General features: G+C 37.2%; 1 protein-coding gene and 1 pseudogene across 5 annotated transcripts in view; one reads left to right on the top strand and one right to left on the bottom strand.

Annotated features, from left to right (window-relative positions):
- Positions 1-9,013, top strand: part of ABCC13 (multidrug resistance-associated protein 11) — a 155,322-nt gene extending 146,309 nt beyond the window's left edge. For 3 of the 4 annotated variants that reach the window (XM_088960046.1, XM_088960044.1, XM_088960047.1), the window contains 9 exons: positions 3,357-3,479; positions 4,762-4,860; positions 5,073-5,165; positions 5,286-5,396; positions 5,471-5,632; positions 5,778-5,965; positions 6,214-6,403; positions 7,964-8,131; positions 8,682-9,013. In XM_088960046.1, the coding sequence (XP_088816172.1) occupies positions 3,357-3,479; positions 4,762-4,860; positions 5,073-5,165; positions 5,286-5,396; positions 5,471-5,632; positions 5,778-5,965; positions 6,214-6,403; positions 7,964-8,131; positions 8,682-8,762 (1,215 nt within the window). In that variant the 3' untranslated portion in view covers positions 8,763-9,013. The remainder of the gene's footprint in view (positions 1-3,356; positions 3,480-4,761; positions 4,861-5,072; positions 5,166-5,285; positions 5,397-5,470; positions 5,633-5,777; positions 5,966-6,213; positions 6,404-7,963; positions 8,132-8,681) is intronic. The other variant, XR_016103858.1, reaches the window with a different exon arrangement.
- Positions 9,014-14,524: 5,511 nt separating this feature from the next.
- Positions 14,525-18,595, bottom strand: LOC148843331 (protein LYK5 pseudogene; annotated as a pseudogene). Its single transcript, XR_016103136.1, has 2 exons — positions 15,886-18,595; positions 14,525-15,168 (listed from the first exon to the last, which is right to left on the bottom strand). The product of XR_016103136.1 is annotated as a protein LYK5 pseudogene (transcript).
- Positions 18,596-19,858: the final 1,263 nt, after the last annotated feature.

Genomic DNA, 19,858 nt, shown 5'->3' with positions numbered 1-19,858 from the left:
GAAGGAGAGGAAGACAAGATACTCAAAGCCAAACAAGTAAATTGACCTAGTGAAAGTGGTGGAGAGGGAGGTTTAGATTAGTAAAGCTTTGAGACTTCTCTTCCATGAGAGGAAACTTTGAATAGTAGAGAAAGGTGACAACAAGAAGCTAGGGAGGAAGCACGGGGAGAGGTTTGGGAAGCTTTCATATTTGGGGCTGAAGAGTCTTGAGGGAATAGGAAGAAAGAGTGATGGGAAGAAGGGATTATTTTTGGGACCAATAGAGGGAAAGGGGTGGGATAGGGAAAAGGGTGAAGGTGAGGAGAGGGAGGGTGGGTAATAAAGGAAACAGAAGTCATGTTGGATTTTTTTTTCTTTTTATAATTTCACCTCCTGTCCAAGTGAGCATGATGATCTAACATGGATTTGTGACCTTAGGAACTTTTGAAGGATCTTGCAAGTAAGAAATATGGAAATGGAGAATAAATAGACATTCTAATGATTAAAGAATGCAGAATCCAGTAAATGGACATCGGTCCTAAAGATGAGTTACAAGGCCCAAAGGTTGGAGAATGGGTTGGAGTTCCAACTGATGGATGTTTATCTATTTGGAGTTGTGTGCATCCCACTTTTGGGCCTTTTCAAAATTAGTAGCCATGGTTTGTCTGGGTGTTTGTAGCAATAACCAAGTGGGTGATGGAACCATTAGAGCTAGCAATTTGCAATTCAGTGGTTCAGCTGCAGTACAATGATTGTTCCATGATGCTACCCATAATTTGATAGTAGGAGAAAATAAGAGGGCTTCTCCACTGTTTCTCTTTCTTCTCCAAAGAAAAGGAAATAAAGGAAAGGCCTATGTGCCATGGGGGAGGGGGTTGAGGGAAGGGGACCTGTGCCAGACATTTAAGATTTTTGGTTGAGAATAACAAGAAAAAGAAAAATATGGGCAGGATGACCATCCCACTTCCTCGTTTTGTAAAATAGATAAAATAGTAAGGTTGTGGAAATGGTTCATGGGACCATGATGATGATGATAAATTCAACTAGATAGGAAGATTGTTGTTGACAGTCAATGGTTTTTGGAGGACAGGGAGTACTTTATTAAGCAAACTGTGTTGAAGACTAGATAATGCTGTATATATACAGCCATCTTTTTGCATAGAGAATTTATATTTTTTACACACGTTGTTATGCCATAACATCAATTTTGTATATCATGTTCTTTTCTTTCTCAGTAAATTTTTTCATGGTCTTCATGAAAAAATAACTTTAGAAACAGAGGTTTTCTAATATCAACTTTTCAAAAAGGATTTACATATATCATTTCTAAAAACATGGAATTAGTTAATGAAACTTCATGTAATTTTTAGAAAAAAGTACATTTGCATGTTTAATACTCAGAAAACATAGAAAAAAACTGTATATATCAAATAAGAGAAAATTAAGAGACTTGAATAATTATCTCTGTTTGTCTCCCTTCTAGTCTTTTAGACATCTCTTATTTATGTATGCCATTTTCTTTCCATTTTGACTTTTGTCTTTTTTGTTACTATATCTTTTGATTAGATTGAGAATCCTCTTTTGTAGTCTTGGAAGTTGGAAGTTCTTGTCAGGTAGACTGTCTCTGGAGAACTCTTTACACAACGTAGAATGGGTTGTGCATTCTCTTTTATTATTGTAGAGTCATCTGAATGTTAAACTTCATCTCTGCCAGATTTCCTTAGGAGGGGAGAGTGAAGCAGTCTTATCAGGGAAAAGCTAAGTAGCATCATCTACATATGTAACCACCAACTTAGAGAGGGCCTCTGAAAGGGAACTGGACAGGTGGAAGGGTATCATCAGGAAAGTGGAAACCTTTTATTGTAGGGCCAGAGTGTCGTCAAGTATTTCTTCCACTCAGATAGCAAACACATGGAATAGGAATCCAATAACACCAAACTAGTGTAGGAGCAGAATGTCAGGGATTAAGAGTTTGTGGAGAATGGACATGTGAAAACTGTTCAGGATGCTTTTAGCAATTTAGTTCAGATGGTAAGGTTTTAGGAGAAGCATGAAAAAGAAGAAGTGCACTCAAGGGTCAGCAGAGGGGAACCATGGTGGGTGATGTAAATGAAGATATCCATCACTTGAATTTTCAAAACAAGAAAAGAAAACTAAGCAGAAGAAAATCCCAGCAAAGAAAAGCCTGAAACCTTACAAACCGAACGTGTAGATCATCTAGGTAGTATCAAACTTCTAGTTGACTTTCATCCATCCATTTCCTATCAAACTGCTTAGTTAGAACTAGATGCCAGTTTGTTATCCTAGATGTTCATGTTGCTTATATGGTGGAGAATGGATTTTGTAGAATGGCATAGATAGTTTCTTAAGTCAAGAAAATTGATCAAACTCAATATTTTTTGGGAAAGTTTGTAAGTCCTCTTCAAATCCAACTATTGGATTTTTCTCAAAACCCCATTTGTAGCTTCAGTTTATCATCACAAAACATGTTCTCAAGCTTCATATAACTAGATAACTAGAAGCAGGGTATATAGAATCTGAGGAAGAGTATGGTTGGATTTTGATTGAAAAGTCAATAGTAGAAGGTCTTAAATAGATTGGTTGTCCGGCCATATGGTATATTCCATTAACTTTGGAGTTATTTATGAGTGTTTATTAACTATTAAGTTTTTCTTAGTTTTTAATCTTACTTCTTTCATATGTGGCCCATGATAGGACCTAATGTTGTTATCTTCTACTATCTTGATTAGTCTCATTGTTGCAAGTAATGGTATGAGTGGAAAGTATTTAAAAAGGTTATAGAAAAAGATTTCAGCATTTATATGTAATGCTATCAGTAGTTTGTAGCAACATCAATATTGTTGTTACAATGTTAAAAAAAAAAACATTTCCTTGAATATTTTTTCTTAGATTGGGATGCTTTAATAGGTTTGTCTCTATATAACTGGGTGGTCTTATGAATGTTATCTCTTTTCCTAGCTGTCAGAGTGGGGTGTTCCAAGGGTTGATGGGCTGTGGTCCTTGCCTTTTCTGAAATGAAGGCTGTCTTGTTCTCAGAAATGTGGAGGTACACCTAGGCTGGGGGTGGGATATTTTGTATTGTTCTTTTCTATATTAGTTAGAAGGGGCTTCTACCCATTGTTTATACCTTCCATTCTTTAATTTTTCTTTCATTTTCACCTCTTGTATGAATCCTACATATTATGATCTTCAATATAAATTACATTACTGCCAAAAGAAAAATTTGTAATAGTGAACAAAATTAAGAAAATTTTCATTATTTATTACCAGTGATCAAAGAAAGGAAGACATATTATTTTATCTTACAATTGTACTGAAGGCCATGTAGTAAATTGACATTTCATTTTTTTTTTCAGTTCTACTATAGGTCAACATCACGTGAACTGCGCAGACTTGATAGTGTTTCTCGCTCCCCTATTTATGCATCCTTTTCTGAGACACTGGATGGATCATCAACTATAAGGGCATTCAAAACAGAGGTAATAGGATCTTCAAGATTCCATATGTGTAAAGAGGTTCTCTCACATTTCCCCAGAAATTTTTAATCTGATATAGCAGATAAAAATAAAAAAAGAAGATAAACTGGAGACATCTGGAAGTGGCTTCGCATTATAAAGGTTATTAAACCTACCTGCTAAAATGATTCCTGACACATGTATGCAAATAATTATGTCATGGACAATTATAAATTATTAATTAACATGTAGTATTTTCTTAATCCTTCATGATTAATCAGTTGGAACTCCATCTAAGTGGTTTTCCAAGTGGTAGTTCCCTCACCCTGTATCACTGGCACTATGTCAGTTTGACCTCCATTTGGTAACCTAGAGAGAGAGAGAGAGAGAAGGAAATTTTGATATTTTCTCAAAAAACCTTTTAGATAGGTGCTTTGGTTGGTTTATAAGAGTGTTTGGGATCTTAACTGAAGTTTATTATTTCCTTAGAAAACTATCTGAAAAATACAAGAAAGTTGTGTATAAAGTGCAAATGGGTGATTGGAAACCCCTAATAGCTTCTTTTGTTGATTTTCTTACACTTTCTGACACATCCTTATATTTTTCTTGGCAACCAAATGGAACTTTAGGGCATTAGGATATCCAAGAAATACAACATACATATATATAGTTGTATGTATATACATACATACATGTACATCACATATATATTTAAATTCTGTGTGTATTTTAAGTTCATCTATTTACCAAATTTGGTGCGGTTCTTCATCCATCATATACTAGACATTTGAATTGGGAGACTGCAGTATTCGACAACTATGATCCAATTCAACTGTGGTTCATCATATATCATTGAATGGAAGTCTTTTTTAACTTACAACAATTTCATAACACAGGGATAGATCTGACAGGGTTTTATCTCTATTACAGTTACAGTCTGGATTAAGCAGTCCCATTAAAGTCTAATTTGATGATTGTGTCTGTCCAACAAGTTCTATTTTTTGGGTGGATTACATGATAAGATTATAAATTCAGGGGAAAACATGTTTTTACATAAGGTCACCCAGTCAAGCATGTTTCTGTCTTATTGAATGAAGAATCCAAATCAATGAAACTAAACACCAACTTCTATTGTCTGTAGAGTTTAGAATTTACTATCTAATATCTTATTGCCTTTCTCTTCCACGTCTCTCATTCCTTAACTAGCATAAACAGCTTCAATGTATGGTTTCCAAAGAAACTGCTTGATTGAATCTGTATAATAGAGGAAATCATAATGCTGATTTCCAATGCTTTATTTGTACAGGAATTTTTCTTGGATAGATTCACTCAGAATGTTGCATTATATCAGCAAACATCCTACTCAGAACTAACAGCAAGTCTGTGGCTTTCTCTGCGTCTTCAAGTATGCATAATTTTCACTAATTACTTTTTAAATTCTCTTATCTCATGATTTCTTCTCAGGTAAAGGGCACAGAATTATTTCTTGTACTGATTTCATTAAATAAATATTAGAATTTGAGAACAATTCTCTTTAATATCATGTGCTTGGTGGTGGCATGAAAAATTGTCAATCTGCAGGTTATATTATACTGATCATTGATTATATATATTCAGTTGCTAGCAGCATTTGTTGTCACTTTTGTCGCAGTGATGGCTGTCATTGGATGTCGTGGTGGTTTCCCAATTAGTTTTGGTACACCTGGTCTGGTAAGCTTTTGACGAGCTCATCTATGTTCAGCCTATTAGTGTCAAGTCCCAATCCTCCTGTATGACATATTCCGGTTTTTTTCTAAAATCGCCATAAAATCATTATTCATCTTGCTACAGGTAGGCTTAGCTCTCTCTTATGCAGCACCAATTGTATCTTTGCTGAGCAGTCTTTTAACAAGTTTTACTGAAACCGAGAAGGAAATGGTTTCAGTTGAAAGGGCTCTTCAGGTACAAAGAAAGGATTACATAATTAATATGCTTTTCTAATAATCTATGATGTGTTGACTTCATGCTTTTTCTAGTATATGGATGTTCCTGAAGAAGAACTTCTAGGCCGCCAATCTTTAGACCCAGATTGGCCCAATCAAGGACAGATTGAATTTCAACATGTTACTTTGAGATATATGCCATCTTTACCACCTGCTCTTCGTGATATTACATTTACTATTACAGGAGGAATGCAGGTCAGAACAGATACCAAGAATTTCATTTCTAAATAGTTGCATACCTTTGTATTTATTTTTTTTCTTTCAACTGTTAGGTTTAATAGTAACTGGATGGATTGTTAATGCTTTATGAACCATTTTTTTATTGGGTAATATCAACCAGGTTGGAATTGTTGGAAGAACAGGTGCTGGAAAATCTAGCATCATAAATGCCCTTTGTCGCCTCACCCCAATATGTGGGGGTCGTATCTCTGTCGATGGGATCAATATTGCTGATGTTGCTATTAGAGATCTGCGTTCATGTTTTGCAGTTGTGCCACAGAACCCATTTTTATTTGAAGGATCACTAAGGTGCCCATTCGTTTCATGTAATAATTATTAATATTTTTCCTATTTAGCATAAGATTCTACTTGTTCTGGTGGCTAATTCTTTTGGAATGTAAATATCTGCATCCTAGTTTAGATATTTTATTTTGTGCATCCTCCAATTTTAATGGAATTTAAATCTCTTATCCTAGTTTAGTTACCTCATTTGATGAATCCAGTGTGTTTTTTTGATAACCAATTAATGAGTTTTTGTTTCTTTTGCAATTTTCTAGGGACAATCTAGATCCATATCAAGTGGCAAGTGACTCAAAAATTTGGAAGGCTCTAGAGAAGTGCCACATTAAGGAGGAAATAGAAGCATCAGGAGGACTGGACATTCACGTAAAGGAAGCTGGATCATCTTTTTCTGTAGGACAACGACAGCTCCTATGCCTTGCCCGTGCACTTCTCAAATCCTCTAAGGTATATCTACACTGATGGCCTAAAATTGGACTCATCCTTGATGTCATATCTTTGCATGAGTTGGTACAGAAACTCAGCTTACATTACTTTCTCTACATTTATATAGAAGCCACTTGTGTGATATCCTTTAGGCATGTTGTGTGTGTTCAGGGTGAAAGAAGAAATGGATCCAGTCATCTTGCTAGTGGGATGGTCATACTCGTATTCATGTGCCTATTTCTTCATTTGCTCAATTTGGATAAATCTTGCATTATAAAAAGGCCATTACCCAATGTTGGTCCCCGATATCTGGGGTCTTGGGAGGGGTGAACTAGATAGGGGCCTAATATTTGCCTTTTTCTTCTTGTTTTTCACCAAGTGGCCATCATAATGACTCTTGCGTAAGAATTTCTTAAACACTAAGAGGATGCTTTGCTATTTTCTAATAGGGATTGAAGTAACATTTTGTTTTTATTCCTCAGTTTAGGTGCTGCAGAGAGTGTTCAGTTCTGTGCTTCTCTGTATGGCCTTTGGTATAGAATTACCAGCTTCTGAGTTCTCTGCATCTTTTTTTCCCTTCTGGAATCATTTGGTTTCCCTTTTATATACACTTCACTTTCATTTGTATATATTATATTCTTACCAATCAAAAAAAGAAGGTAATCTATATTATTAGAATTGCAATCAAGGTGTTTAGAACTTAGTTTCCAACATCATTTGATCAACCCAGTAGGTATTTAACTAAAACTTACGACTTTTATATTCCACAGAATTAAATGCTATTTATAGAAATTACTTAACAAAACAGAATTCCTTGCATTGAATTAGACGTACTTTAACATAAGCAGGGGACCGAATTTAATGTTGCACCATATGATATCCTTACTGGTAAAGCTAAATGGTTTACATCATGGATCCATCATTAGATGTCAAGAACTGTCTGAACAAGACATCATTATTGTTGATCAACTAAATTCAAGGAATCTTTTTTTTTTGGGAAATTGTCCAAAACTCACCATGGCTTTTCAGCATCTCTTAAGCTCTCCATAACTTTTCATAACATTCAGGGAACCCCCATGTCAGTAACTTGACGTTAAATAGACAAATGGGTGTTGATGGATTACTATTTTACCCTTTATTATATTTGACCTATTTTTCAATATTCCAGACATACCCCTATTATTATTCAACCCAAAACCCATCTTTCAAGCACAACAATGAGAGCAAAACATCTCTCAACGAGTAGAAATCTTAAAGGCAGTTGTGTGCTTAAGGGCATTTTAGTCATAAAAATATTTTAATAAGGCTGACTCGCCATTAAGGGGCAGTTTGGTCATGAAAATTGTATTTATGATGACATGGACAACTTCTGTCAATGTACACTAACGGTGCTCTAACGGATGGTGGGTTTTGGAAAACAAAAAACTTACTATGGGGTTCCCTGGACGTTTTGAAAAGTTATGGTGAGTTTAAGAGAAATGCTGAAAAGCCATGGTGAGTTTTAGGCAATTTCCCTTTTTTTTTCAGATGTTAGATTTTCTTCTATATTGATGCTAAAACACACCATATTAAATCTTACAGGTACTATGTTTAGATGAATGCACTGCTAATGTTGACAGTCAAACAGCATCAGTACTGCAGAATACCATTTCCAGTGAATGTAGGGGCATGACAGTGATTACAATTGCACATCGCATTTCCATGGTCTTGAACGTGGACAATATCCTGGTTCTTGAGCAAGGAAACCTGGTAAACTAATCAATAGGTTTCTTTTCTTTATTTTCCTTTCATACTTTTGCCATAAAAACTGTTTTGTTTTTTTCTTCCTAGTAACAAAGATTTCAATTATATCAGAGGAGGCTGAGAATACCTCCAAGAGAAGTGTATATACAATAAATGAAAAAAAAAACAATATAATAGAAAAGAGAGGGTCAAATTTCAGATCTGAACAACCCATAACATTTTTTTATAGTAACAGAAATTATAATTACTAAACTAACCTTTCAAACAAGTTAAATAGAGAGTTGACCCAGATGCCCAATAGAGAAGGGCATGGATATCCTTAATACTAATTTTAACATTACCTTTGTCCCCTTTTTTTTGGTTGAAACATTACTTATATCATTGAACTCCTGCGGCCATTTACATCCTCCAACCAGGACCAATTAAAAATTGAGTAGCATTTCTGCCAACTTATAGTGGTCAGTGACCTTGTGCAAGTCATTAATCCCTGGCAGCACTCATATTGTATTTGTTTAGAATTTCTTTTTTTACTTAACATTTTACTCCCCTTGTGTAGGTTGAACTAGGAAATCCTCAAGTTCTTCTACAAGATGAATACTCAAGATTTTCAGGTTTTGCTAGAGCTTCAACAATGTGATTGTCAGATAGCTTATATTAAATTAACTCCATCTGGAGATAAACTGCATGTTAGGTCTCCAATAAAGACTGGGTTGGTTATTCTTGTAATTTGCCTGCTTTGAGTTTCACATCCTGTCACCAAGCACATAATTGATTCCATGGTTTTGGCAGCAAATTATCCAGCAGAAGGAAATGGCTGTGTGAAGATGATTGGCATTGTAACATTTAGTTTTACATGACAAATGAATGCAAGATTCTCTAACCCAGCAAGATATACTGTTCGTGTCTACTTTCATAGCCCTGTAATCCCTTCTCTTTGAACTTATAAATGGAAGGGGTGGTAAGAAGTTCCTTAGTGCAATCTGGGTAATAGAAAGTATCGATATGTAATTGCTGATAAAGGCCATATGTATCGATTTTTGGGTTGGGTGGCATCTTAAAGGGTAAGAGAATTTTATTAAAACCAAGAAAGGTAAAGGTTAAAAGCCCAAAACAAAAAGGGGGATTAACGCATTAGAACCCACGCATTACAAAAATTAAAAATTTGGGTCATCTCAAAGTCTCTAAGGATCACAACCCCCGAAGAGATGGTTCTTTGGATGACTCCAACCAAACACAGGACGCTAGAGCCTCCTTCCTATAGGCTGTGTTTGATTTGATAGAAAATAAGAGAGAGAGAGAGAGAGAGAGAGAGAGAGAGAGAGAGTTGAGGGTTCAGAAGTTTCCTTAAAAACATTTCCTCAACTTTCTCTTATTTGCTTTCAAACCAAACATAGCCTTAAATCCTTTTATTTCCCTCCTTCCGAAGGCACCAAGAGATTGGGAGGGAAGTTGAATTCCACAAAATTTTCTTCTTACAGTCTCCAATAATGACCCATTCACGCCAAAACCAAAACAACTTGTGGAAGTGCCACTAAACTAAAGAAGTTGCAGTAAATGAAGAGATGTTGAGCAGACTCCGAGGATGAGGCACAGAGCACCACAATCAATGTTCAGTGAACATTGATTTTGTCTAATATAAGCCGTCCACATAAAGAATCTAATTTTAGTGGGAATATCACGAGGGTACCATATCCATTTCCTGAAAAGGTTCTATTCCTTATGCACCAAACACTATAGGATGAAAAAGAAACCAAGAATTCTAATGCCAACTTTTTCTAGCTTCACTTGTAACCAAGTTTCAAAGTATCGATATGTATCATGCTGGTGGTTTTCCGATATCGGGGTTCTGACCAGTTCAGGAGGTGGAGAAGCCTTAAACCGGCTCCCTTGAACCAGTTTTGAAAAAAACATAAAAAAAAGCAAAAAAACACTATCAATATCACCCAGTACACCCTCATCGGCGTATCGGACGTGTTGATATTTTGAACCTTCCTTGTAACAACTTTAAAATGGTTCTATTGTTTCATTGAATGTCAATAGATTGATATAAATCAGTACAAACTAATATGGACCAATACTCTAATATTGTACAAATTGGCTATGGGTATCACAAATCCATTTAGGTCCCATTTGGTGTGCCTTTTCGTCTGGGCTGTCGGTTTTCTAGAAGCCCAACAGCCTGTGATTTTGTCTTTTCCCATTTGGTTGGAAAAAGATCTAGCCACCGAAAGATGCAGCACCAAAAAAATGTGGGAAGCCCATTTCGGGCCATTTTCGAGAAGTTCCAAATGGATTTTTTTGCATTTTTTCAACTTGTCTTTGTGCGAAAAGATACACATTAACCAAATGGTCTTCAAGTTGCTAAGATCTTAATGCAAAAACTCACATCGTCTTGTGGTTGTCAGGTCTACCAGAAAATCTTCTAAAAAAACTTGCCAAATGGCACCTTAGTTTTCTTATAATTTAAAATTTTGTGGGTTTCTCCCCAAGCCCTGTGTAATTTTAGAGAGAAGGGAAAGAGAAGATGGTAATTCATACTTGAGTGGAAAGACCTGAAAATACAAAAAAAAAAAACACTGAATTTCAGGAAGTTTCAAATGAAGCTTCCTAGTCTTTCCACAAAATCAATAACCTTTAAATGTGTTTTTAAAAGACTGATAGATTGAATCATTTGTCAAATGGTCTTTTTCTTTAAAGACAAGACTCCAAAAGCTCAATACATCCTTTGGCCATCTAAGCTGTTGGAAGGTCTTTCTAAAAAGATTTGCCAAAAAACACCTTGATCTTCATGAATCAACACCCTTAAATCTCAGTTAAATAAAACTTACCTCTTTCTCTTTTCAAAAAAGCTTTATATTGGTTGTGTATTAGTTCCCTGGCAAATTTTAATGGTGGATTAGTAGGGTGATGTGTAATTAATACACATTACACACAATCCTGTACTTCACGTCGCTGATTAGAAATGCTAAATCCACTGTTGCGAGTGGGATTAGAGATTATATAGACTACTGCCTTATTATATAGTGATGTTTTAGTAATTACACTCCACGTGAGCAGAAGTAGAAACAATGGTGAGAAACTGAGAACAGAATAGGGTTAAAAAATATGAACCCGACTTAACTTCACGTTAAGGCCATGGCCAACCTAAGCACAACTCAACCTAAGTTGGATTTTGGATATTTGCTTAACCATAATCAGATTGAATGGAATTTAAAAACATGATTGAAAACAGATATTGCTTGATCTGATTTCATAGCATCCGATTCAATTATATATAGAGTTGCAGATAGGAGTCTCAAATCAGCTCACTCCCATTCTAACCGTTTGATTGGATGGAATCAGAACTAGAATCTGATTTCCATTTTCGGTGGAATGTTATTCCCCCACCTGAGAGAATGGTCATTCCCTCCCCACGCTTGGGAATGAGAATTACATTTCACCCGATTCCCACTGCAAATCAAATGGACCCATAATTAGCTAATTAGCTAAGTATATCCATATGTGCATTGGCTGTCAAATCCTTCTTAAAATTTCAACTCAAAAGTTCTTTACGGTTAATGGTTACTGTCAGTATTCTGTTTTGTGTTGTAATTTAACGTTGGCCACTATGATAGAAGTCAAGGCACAATGTTGTCTCAATCAATGAGTCCATAGATCTCCTTTTCATGAAGAAGGATCTCATATTTCAGTCTAGACGACTCTAATTCCGTGGGAAAATGATCTTAATCCCATGTTCTAGCCTTGCAGTTTCAAGCTGGAATGGATCAGACTCTGCTGTTTTCTAATGGCCGGACCTCATCAGCCCAGCTTTCATAAGTAATAACATTTATCTCTGCTGGGTAACATTGAAAGGAACTCCACGTCCTGACGAGTAAATGATTTGTTTTTGAAAGTTTAAGCTCAGTTTGGGAAGAGTACAATTGAAGTCACATTGAAAGTTTAAGCTCGATGCACTCAAGACACAAATCCTAACTAAATACCAAGATTTCAAAATTCAACAAAGATAGCGATGGCAATGGAGTGGGTTCGGTGAGGGTTTTGTAAATTTTAGACCCTACCCATTCTTCAGACCTCTCAACCTGTTGGATTTTCAAAATCCAAACCCTCTCTAATCCTACCCTTTATGCATTTGAGGGTGAAGTCGATCGGATTGTCAGGTTAAGTCTAAAACCTATATCTAATTTATTATTATTTTCTGTTATATAAGCAATAAAGAAGTAAAATAAATAAGAACAAACTAATCTAATACCATACCTTACCCATATCCTTGTAAAATCTCCAAACCCGTCTCCACCCCAAAATTCATATTTTAAATAAATAACTCCGTGGTCAGTAGCAATGATAAGTAGCCAAAAGATAGGGTAGAAATTACCATACACCCTACTTAAAATAATAGCATGTCAACCAAAATACCTTGAAAGAAAGCTGGAATTGGACAGTGATGGGAAGTGTTGCTGTCTTCTTAGTTGTGTTAATTGGGTCAGAATTCAGAACCCATGGATACTTACACAATGAACGTGGCACTAGCACTTTCAGGTGGTTTGAATCATTGATAATAATGTATCGTACTGTATACGCATATATTGGGTTTTTAGGGTCATTAGCTAAGTGAGAGCTAGGTCCTCTTAATAACATTAATGTCCATCCTAGTACGTATTAATTGAAGTCTTTTAACCAGAATTTTTGCAACTATCTTGTATGGGACATTATTGCATCCAATTGGCCTGAAATTTGCCGCAGTTTCCACCTTGTCCTTCTTTGGGATGAGAAAGAATTAAGTTGATAGAGTTGATGTAAGCCATATGTTTTGAACAAAAGCAGTAAACTCATTTTTTAAGGCATTCCAGGCATTTTGCTAGAGAAGAGCGTGCATCCCATCCGGGCTTGACACCTACAAAGACCCAATATCAAAGAGAACTTTCTTCACCTTTTCTTCAGATGGGAGTTAATTCAGCATAATACTATCTTCTTTTGTAATGTCATTTGGAATGAATTTCCCAATTTCTTCTCCAAGAGAAGAGCTGCTTTGTTAAACTGTCTATTTACCTACAAAAAATTAACTGAGTTAACGTTCTTTAATAACAGTTGAGTCCATAATCCAAGTCCCCATTGTTATTTTTCTGCCATCCAAATCCAGTTGTGTTCTTTCTTCTCCTGATAGAAGAATTTAGTGTTCCGATCCCCACCCCCACCCTCCAACCAATTACATTTAAGCCCTTATCGCCAATAGATATCGTACAGTTCAAGACACCTTTCTAGCTCCTTTCTCAGTCTCCTTCCTTCCATCCTCTTTGAATATCCTCGATACTTTTGGTGAGGGTTTTGCATTAATTCATAAAATCATCCTGTGTTCTTTTAGCCCATTTGGCTTGTGGGTGGCTTGCTTATTTCAAAGCTTAATTAAGTTCAAATATATGCCACAGTTGATATAAATTTTCATATCAATAACTCGTAACTTTTCATTCCTTCAATTCTCACAAAGATGTACTTATCAATCATATTAAAAACTTCAATAATATTAAAGATATAAGTTGTGATATCTCATTTATTACTTTTTACATTTTTTTTCTTTTAGGCTGAAGGAGTATAAATACAAGTACGTAGAGTGTAAAACTTTATATTTTGTATCATTTTATATGTTTTTGTATTGTACATATTTGTATTTATATTCCTTTTCAAGCTGAGCCAAAGTTACAACCTTTGCATCATAGCATTTGCATATTAGGCGCCATTTGGCAAGAGTGCAAATGCAAATATGTAGGGCTCAGTTTTGTAGAGAGCAAAACCTTGTATTTTGTGTGTATTTGCACAGTACGTATTTGTATTTGTACTCCTTCCAAATTGAGCCTAGAGTACATTCTAGCCCATGAAAATGCAAAGTTGGTTTAGTATTGCAGGATAAATTTACTTTCTTGCCATAAGAGTTTTATGTTATAATGGATGCAAATACAAATCCCAAGGCAACAATATACCTTTTAACATTTGATCAACTTTTAGTGCAAATGTACATCGATTTTTTTTATGTAAAATTTCCTCACTTTGGGTGTAAACCCTTTTGTTATTGTCAATGCACAAATGTATTCTTGCCAAACATTAGCAAAATTGAACCAACGTGCATATATACACTAAACCAACATTTGCACTCTTCACAAGTAGAGCCTTAGGCTCAGTTTGAAAGGAGTACAAATACAAGTATTTACAGTGTAAATACATACAAAATAATACAAAATACAAGATTTTGTATCCTACAAATTTACATTTTCAAAAGGAATATAAATACAAATATGTAGTATGAATACATACAAAATATTACAAAATACAAGATTTTGTATCCTACAAATTTACATTTTCAAAAGGAATATAAATACAAATATGTATAGTATGAATACATACAAAATAATACAAAATACAAGATTTTGTGCTCTACACATTTGAATTTGTACTGCTTCCAAATGGAGCCTCAAGTACCTGTGGATTTATAATAAAAATAGGAGTATCAACTATTACGAACTTTGGATACACATGATATATACACGAGGCTTCTGTCAATGCAAGGTCTTAGGTGGGACAGATGTATATAATCTTATCTTTGCACATATGGAGAGGTTGTTTCCAAGATTTGAACCTTAATCACTTGAAGTTGCAAGAAAGCAGCCCAACCATTGTACTAGGGTCCGCCCATTTTTTCCATACATAATGTATATGATGGGGATCTTGTTCAAGTTAGGAACTAATGAAGAGTAATAGAATGAGGGCTAGCAGGTTCTGATCCAGCTAAAGAGTTTACACATATGTTTAAGGCTTTAAGCTCCAACTGTGTAAAGCATCTGTAAATCTTTGGGGTGAGCTCTCGGTCCAACCACTCCCCAGAGATATAAACATGGCAGATGGAACCAACACATTGTGGTTGCTTGGTTTCAGGGCATGTCGTTTTCTTTCCTTCCGAGGTGTACACCTTCCACGGCATCATTTGCAGTCACTTCTTCACCTGTTCCTTCCATCCCATACAAAGAGACTTCATTCAATTGCATGTACTACGTTCTCTACAAAACGGAGAGGTTCAGTCAGAAATTGAAAGAACCATGAACAGGGCCGCCAGTGGCTTTGTCATTCACGGGGGCGCCAGTGTGGAGTGAAGGCGCCGGAGAGCTGCTATTGTGCTTAGGTTCGAAATGAGGATAAGGAGGGGAAGTTCGAACTGAGTGTGAAATAAAAATGGATGTTTTGTCTTTTTGTGTCCAATTGAACCAGATTGACAGCCAAACCCGCGTTAATGTTTCCCATCCCGCACTCAACCGACGTGGTCGAACGTGATTGGTGGGTTCACGCGTCCAGTGCACACCCATGGGTGCACAGAACGCGGACCCCTCCTTCCAAACTGAGTATTAGTGATCTCTATGCGTGGACATATTTTGGCCTAATCAACTCAAATGTCAAACTCTTGCCATGAGTAGGTACGTAGCAATCCTGATTTTTTTTTCCTACCGTGCTCTACTTATGCTAAAATTAAATTGTGGTCCAGAAATGCTGGAGTTCTTCCATCAATTTCTTGCTTGCCATCTTCCAAAATATCAAAATTAGAGTTTTAGAACAAAACTTCACTGGTTCACCTTGCATCTAAAATATCTTTATTCAGTTCTTCAACTTACAGGGTACAGAGGCTATACTCAGAGCTTAATTTCTACTTGTATATTATCGAAAAAACAGAAAATAACTTTGGAAATTACCAAATACATTGCAATTATAGAGAAAACAGTCACCTTACTAGCGGCCATGGCCTAGAGAGTTTGGGTGTTGAAGTTCATCTGAGGAATCCCAATCGAATGAAGATGAGAGAATCTTGGACAGAGATATGAATGCCTGAGATATGGTTGGGCGTGAATTCAGATCAAGAGCCAAGCAGTTCATAGCCAGTTGGGCCAGGGAGAAGGCTAACTCCAAAGGGTAGTCATGCCCCAGAGAAGGATCCATGAAGCCTCTCAGCTTCTCTCTTGCAATCTCTCCTTCAAGCACTGGTTTTATTGTCTCAGACAACAATCTCTCCCCTCTGTCACCATCATCATTTGAAGCAGTGGCAGCTTCTCTTCCAGACAAGAGCTCTAACACTATAACCCCAAATGAAAACACGTCTAGCTTTGGAGTGAGCAGCCCATGCTCGAGATACTCTGGAGCCATGTAACCTTGTGTACCGACTACATGCCTCGTCAGTTGCAGGGTTCCATTCACAGTTCTTGCCAACCCAAAATTTGCAATCTTGGCTCTGAGGTCACCATCCAAGAGAATGTTACTGCTCTTCAAGTTCTTGTGGATGTAGGGAGGATTGGCATAGTTGTGAAGGTAATTAAGCCCATTTGCTACATCATAGGCAATCTGAACTCTTTGCTTCCATCCCAGATTCTTCCCCTCGTGAAGCCAATAACTGAGCGGCCCACCTTCTGCAAATTCATAAACGAGATAGGTGTTCCCCTCATGCACACAGAATCCGGAAAGCTTAACCACGTTGAAATGATTGATCAGTTTCAGTATATTAATCTCGTTTGAGATATTCCCCTCTATCCTCTTTACAGCAGCATTATCTCCCTGGATAAGTCCACGATAAACAGATCCCTTGATCTTATGATCTTCGCTGAAGAACCCAGTAGCCTTTTCCAACTCTTCAAATTTGTAAACCGTCAAGGATTCGATGACAACTTGAATTTTTTCAGAAGAGCCGAATTGCTTGCCTGCAGCTGCTGCAATATTAGAATCTGCAGCAAGCTTTCTGCCTTCTGGGTTCAGCTTGCCTTGCCGAAGGCGCCGAAGACACAAGAACCAAACCAGAGTTCCGAAGATGACCAGAGTAACTAAGCCTACTCCAATTCCAATTCCGAAGAAAACCCATTTGTTTGAAGAGTTTCTTTCAACAGCAGGGACGGTATTCTGCAGTACCGGAGATTGTAAAGGCGCCGGGGAAGAAGCTGAACTTTGGATCTTGGTTGGCCGTGGCTCAGTCCTGAGTGGAACCAGGATGGGTGTGTAGGGATAAGTAACGCTATCCCATTTCAACTTATTGGCCTCATTAATGCTTTCTTCGTCGACGCCAAACTTCTTAGAAATTGAAGGAACATCATCCTCCAATGAAGGCAAGTAAGTCAGCAAGAACTTCACACCACGAGCAGTCTGGTTCTTAGTAGGACAAGCACACCTCAGAGGGGCCAGCAGCTTCATACCGAATAACAGATTCATGCTATCATATGGGTTCTGATTCATCATGGCTTGACAGGTAGTCAGGCCTTGGTAGGTGTCGTTGGAGATCACAAGGTAAGTATCAGTTTCATATTTCATGGTGTAAAAGGCGTTGTGCTGATAGAACTTGCCCAAACAGGAGCAATTCACTGGGATATAGAGGAGGGTATCCACCGGAACGGGGTCGACGTCGGTGATGTTGTTGAATCTGGCGATCTCCGACGGCTGTGAGCCCAAGAGGTAGGCGATGCTGACGGGGTTGTCGTAGGGAGGGAGTGATCGGAAGGTGAGATAGGTTTTGCAGGATTTCTTAAGGCCATTGCAGAGATACCCATGTGTTAGAGATCGGTTCTCGTAGCAGTCGAGCTGCTTGTTGTCGAGGTAAGCTTGTTGAGCGTGGGAGAAAGCAGAGAGGGACAGAAATATGAAGAGGAAGGAGGAGAGAATGGACGATGAAGCAGAAGCCATAGAGATGGGGATGAAGATGGAGATGTATAAATAAGAATGGCAGATGGCAAACTTAGCTGAATACTAAACTGGGTTGCTCTTAATATAAATGATCAAGTGGTGGTTGTAATGGTTAAGTCTTCTCATTCGTTGTGACCTTGTGAGTCCGTATTTGTGTGGGTCCTGTAATTAAATGTTGGGCCGACGACCAGGTGAAGTCAAGCAAGGAAGTTAATCGTCAAGCAAGGAAGTCAAGCAAGGAAGTCAACCAGGTGTCGGATCTGCTACCCACATGGTGTTCCCATGTCCATACCCGCAGAGCACCCCATGAATGATAAGGGAGATATTTTTAATGCACAGCTGTCATATCTTGTGGTAGAGATGTGGGAACAGTTCATGTGTAGCATACCTGAGCACTACCATTCATGTGTTGGGAGCATTTGTTGTAGCATATCTGAACTCATCAGTCCAGACTTATAAGAAGAGCCATTGATCGTGTGAATATCCTGAAAAACTGGATTCAACTTTGATGCTGACACTGGTAATCTTTCTTGATATTTTGATAATTAGCTGCTTGACACTAGTAATTGTAATCTGAACCCATGGAAGTGGATCCCCTTAGAAAACGCTAAGAATGGTTATTAGCCTACTGCAACTTTTTGTTTTCTGTTTTTTCTATTCTTTCTCCTAATTGGGTCTGAGGTTTTCCTCCACCAATTTATGCTCTGATTGAGATATAATAAGTGTCGAAGATGTCAAATTTTGGAATGCTCGATTGTAGACAAAGATTGGGCATATGAGAATTTAGACTTCAGAGTAGCTGATGTAACTGTTTCCTATCAGAAGTTTAGTCCGCGAATGATACAGCAATACCAACAACCAATACAGGTAATTTTATTAATAGAATCCCCCCAACAACCCCATACAGGTACTTTTATTAATAGAATCCCTCCAATAAGTAATGGCAATAACATAAAAGGAACGGTGGAAAAATCTATTAGAGAATACAGTGGAGATACAGAACTGAAACTGTTGTGGGAAAAAATAGCTTTTCTCCTATGGTATATATGGGAAAACAGGAATGAGAACATTTTGGAAAATAAAGACCAGGAGCCTCATCAGAATCATTCAAACAAGCCAGGAACACCTTAATAGAATGAAACAAGGCTGGAATGTTGGCCTGAAGAGGGACCAAGCCCAAACAATTTTAAGTGAATTCATCAAATTAAAACAACCCATTTGTAGTCTCCTTCAGTGCTATTCCCGTCTGGGAGGGCTTTCATGCAGCAGCTTCTGGCGTTGCATGAACCAAGAAATCCAGAAAATCATCAAGTCTTATTTGGTAAAAATCTTGAAAGCCGAGAAGCATCTCAGAAGCATCACAATCACCACAAAAGCCCTCCCAAACGGAGCCTAAGTCACATTGTCATACTATAATCCTTGAGGACCTTCACTGACTCAAGACGCAGATCCTAATTAAATAAGGCTCCAAACATAGCTTCAGCATTGAGGTAGTAGTAAATTTCTATAAAAAAAAAAAAAGCATTGAGACAGTAAAACAGAGGTAATTGGAGACTATCAACCAAAGTCTGGTTCTTGGCAACAGAAAGACGGAATTAGAAACCGATGAGTGATGGCACATATCAGAGAGGCGTTTGATTGTTGACTTTACCAGAGTGGGATTAAGATTACCTGAAAAAGAGTCCATAGTCAGGGGAGAAAGAGATTTTGCTGATGATGGTGCACCAGAGTGACAAGAGAGAAAGGCGTGTTATGGTTGGTAAGGCGTGATAATGTCCGTGATCAACGAATCAGATTATTCATGCCAGTGGAGTAACCAACCTTGTTTGATTTCTCAAGATGGTGCTTCTGATTTTGAATTATAAAATATTTGCTGAGTTCAATTTCTCCCACCTTCTAAGTAAATATTTTATAATTCAAGGTTTGAACTTCAAATGTTTCAGATGTGCGCTAGTCATAAAGAAAAAATACAGTTTCAGATGAGCATATCAATTTCTTTTTATTTTCGGACACTGGGATGTATCATTATCACCACGACTG

This window comes from Nelumbo lutea, chromosome 8 (genome assembly GCF_056320005.1).
Source record: "Nelumbo lutea isolate HS-2025 chromosome 8, American lotus-T2T, whole genome shotgun sequence".
Lineage (NCBI taxonomy): Eukaryota > Viridiplantae > Streptophyta > Magnoliopsida > Proteales > Nelumbonaceae > Nelumbo > Nelumbo lutea.
Note: the sequence above shows the minus strand (reverse complement) of the source record. Positions and strands in the feature narration are given on the sequence as shown.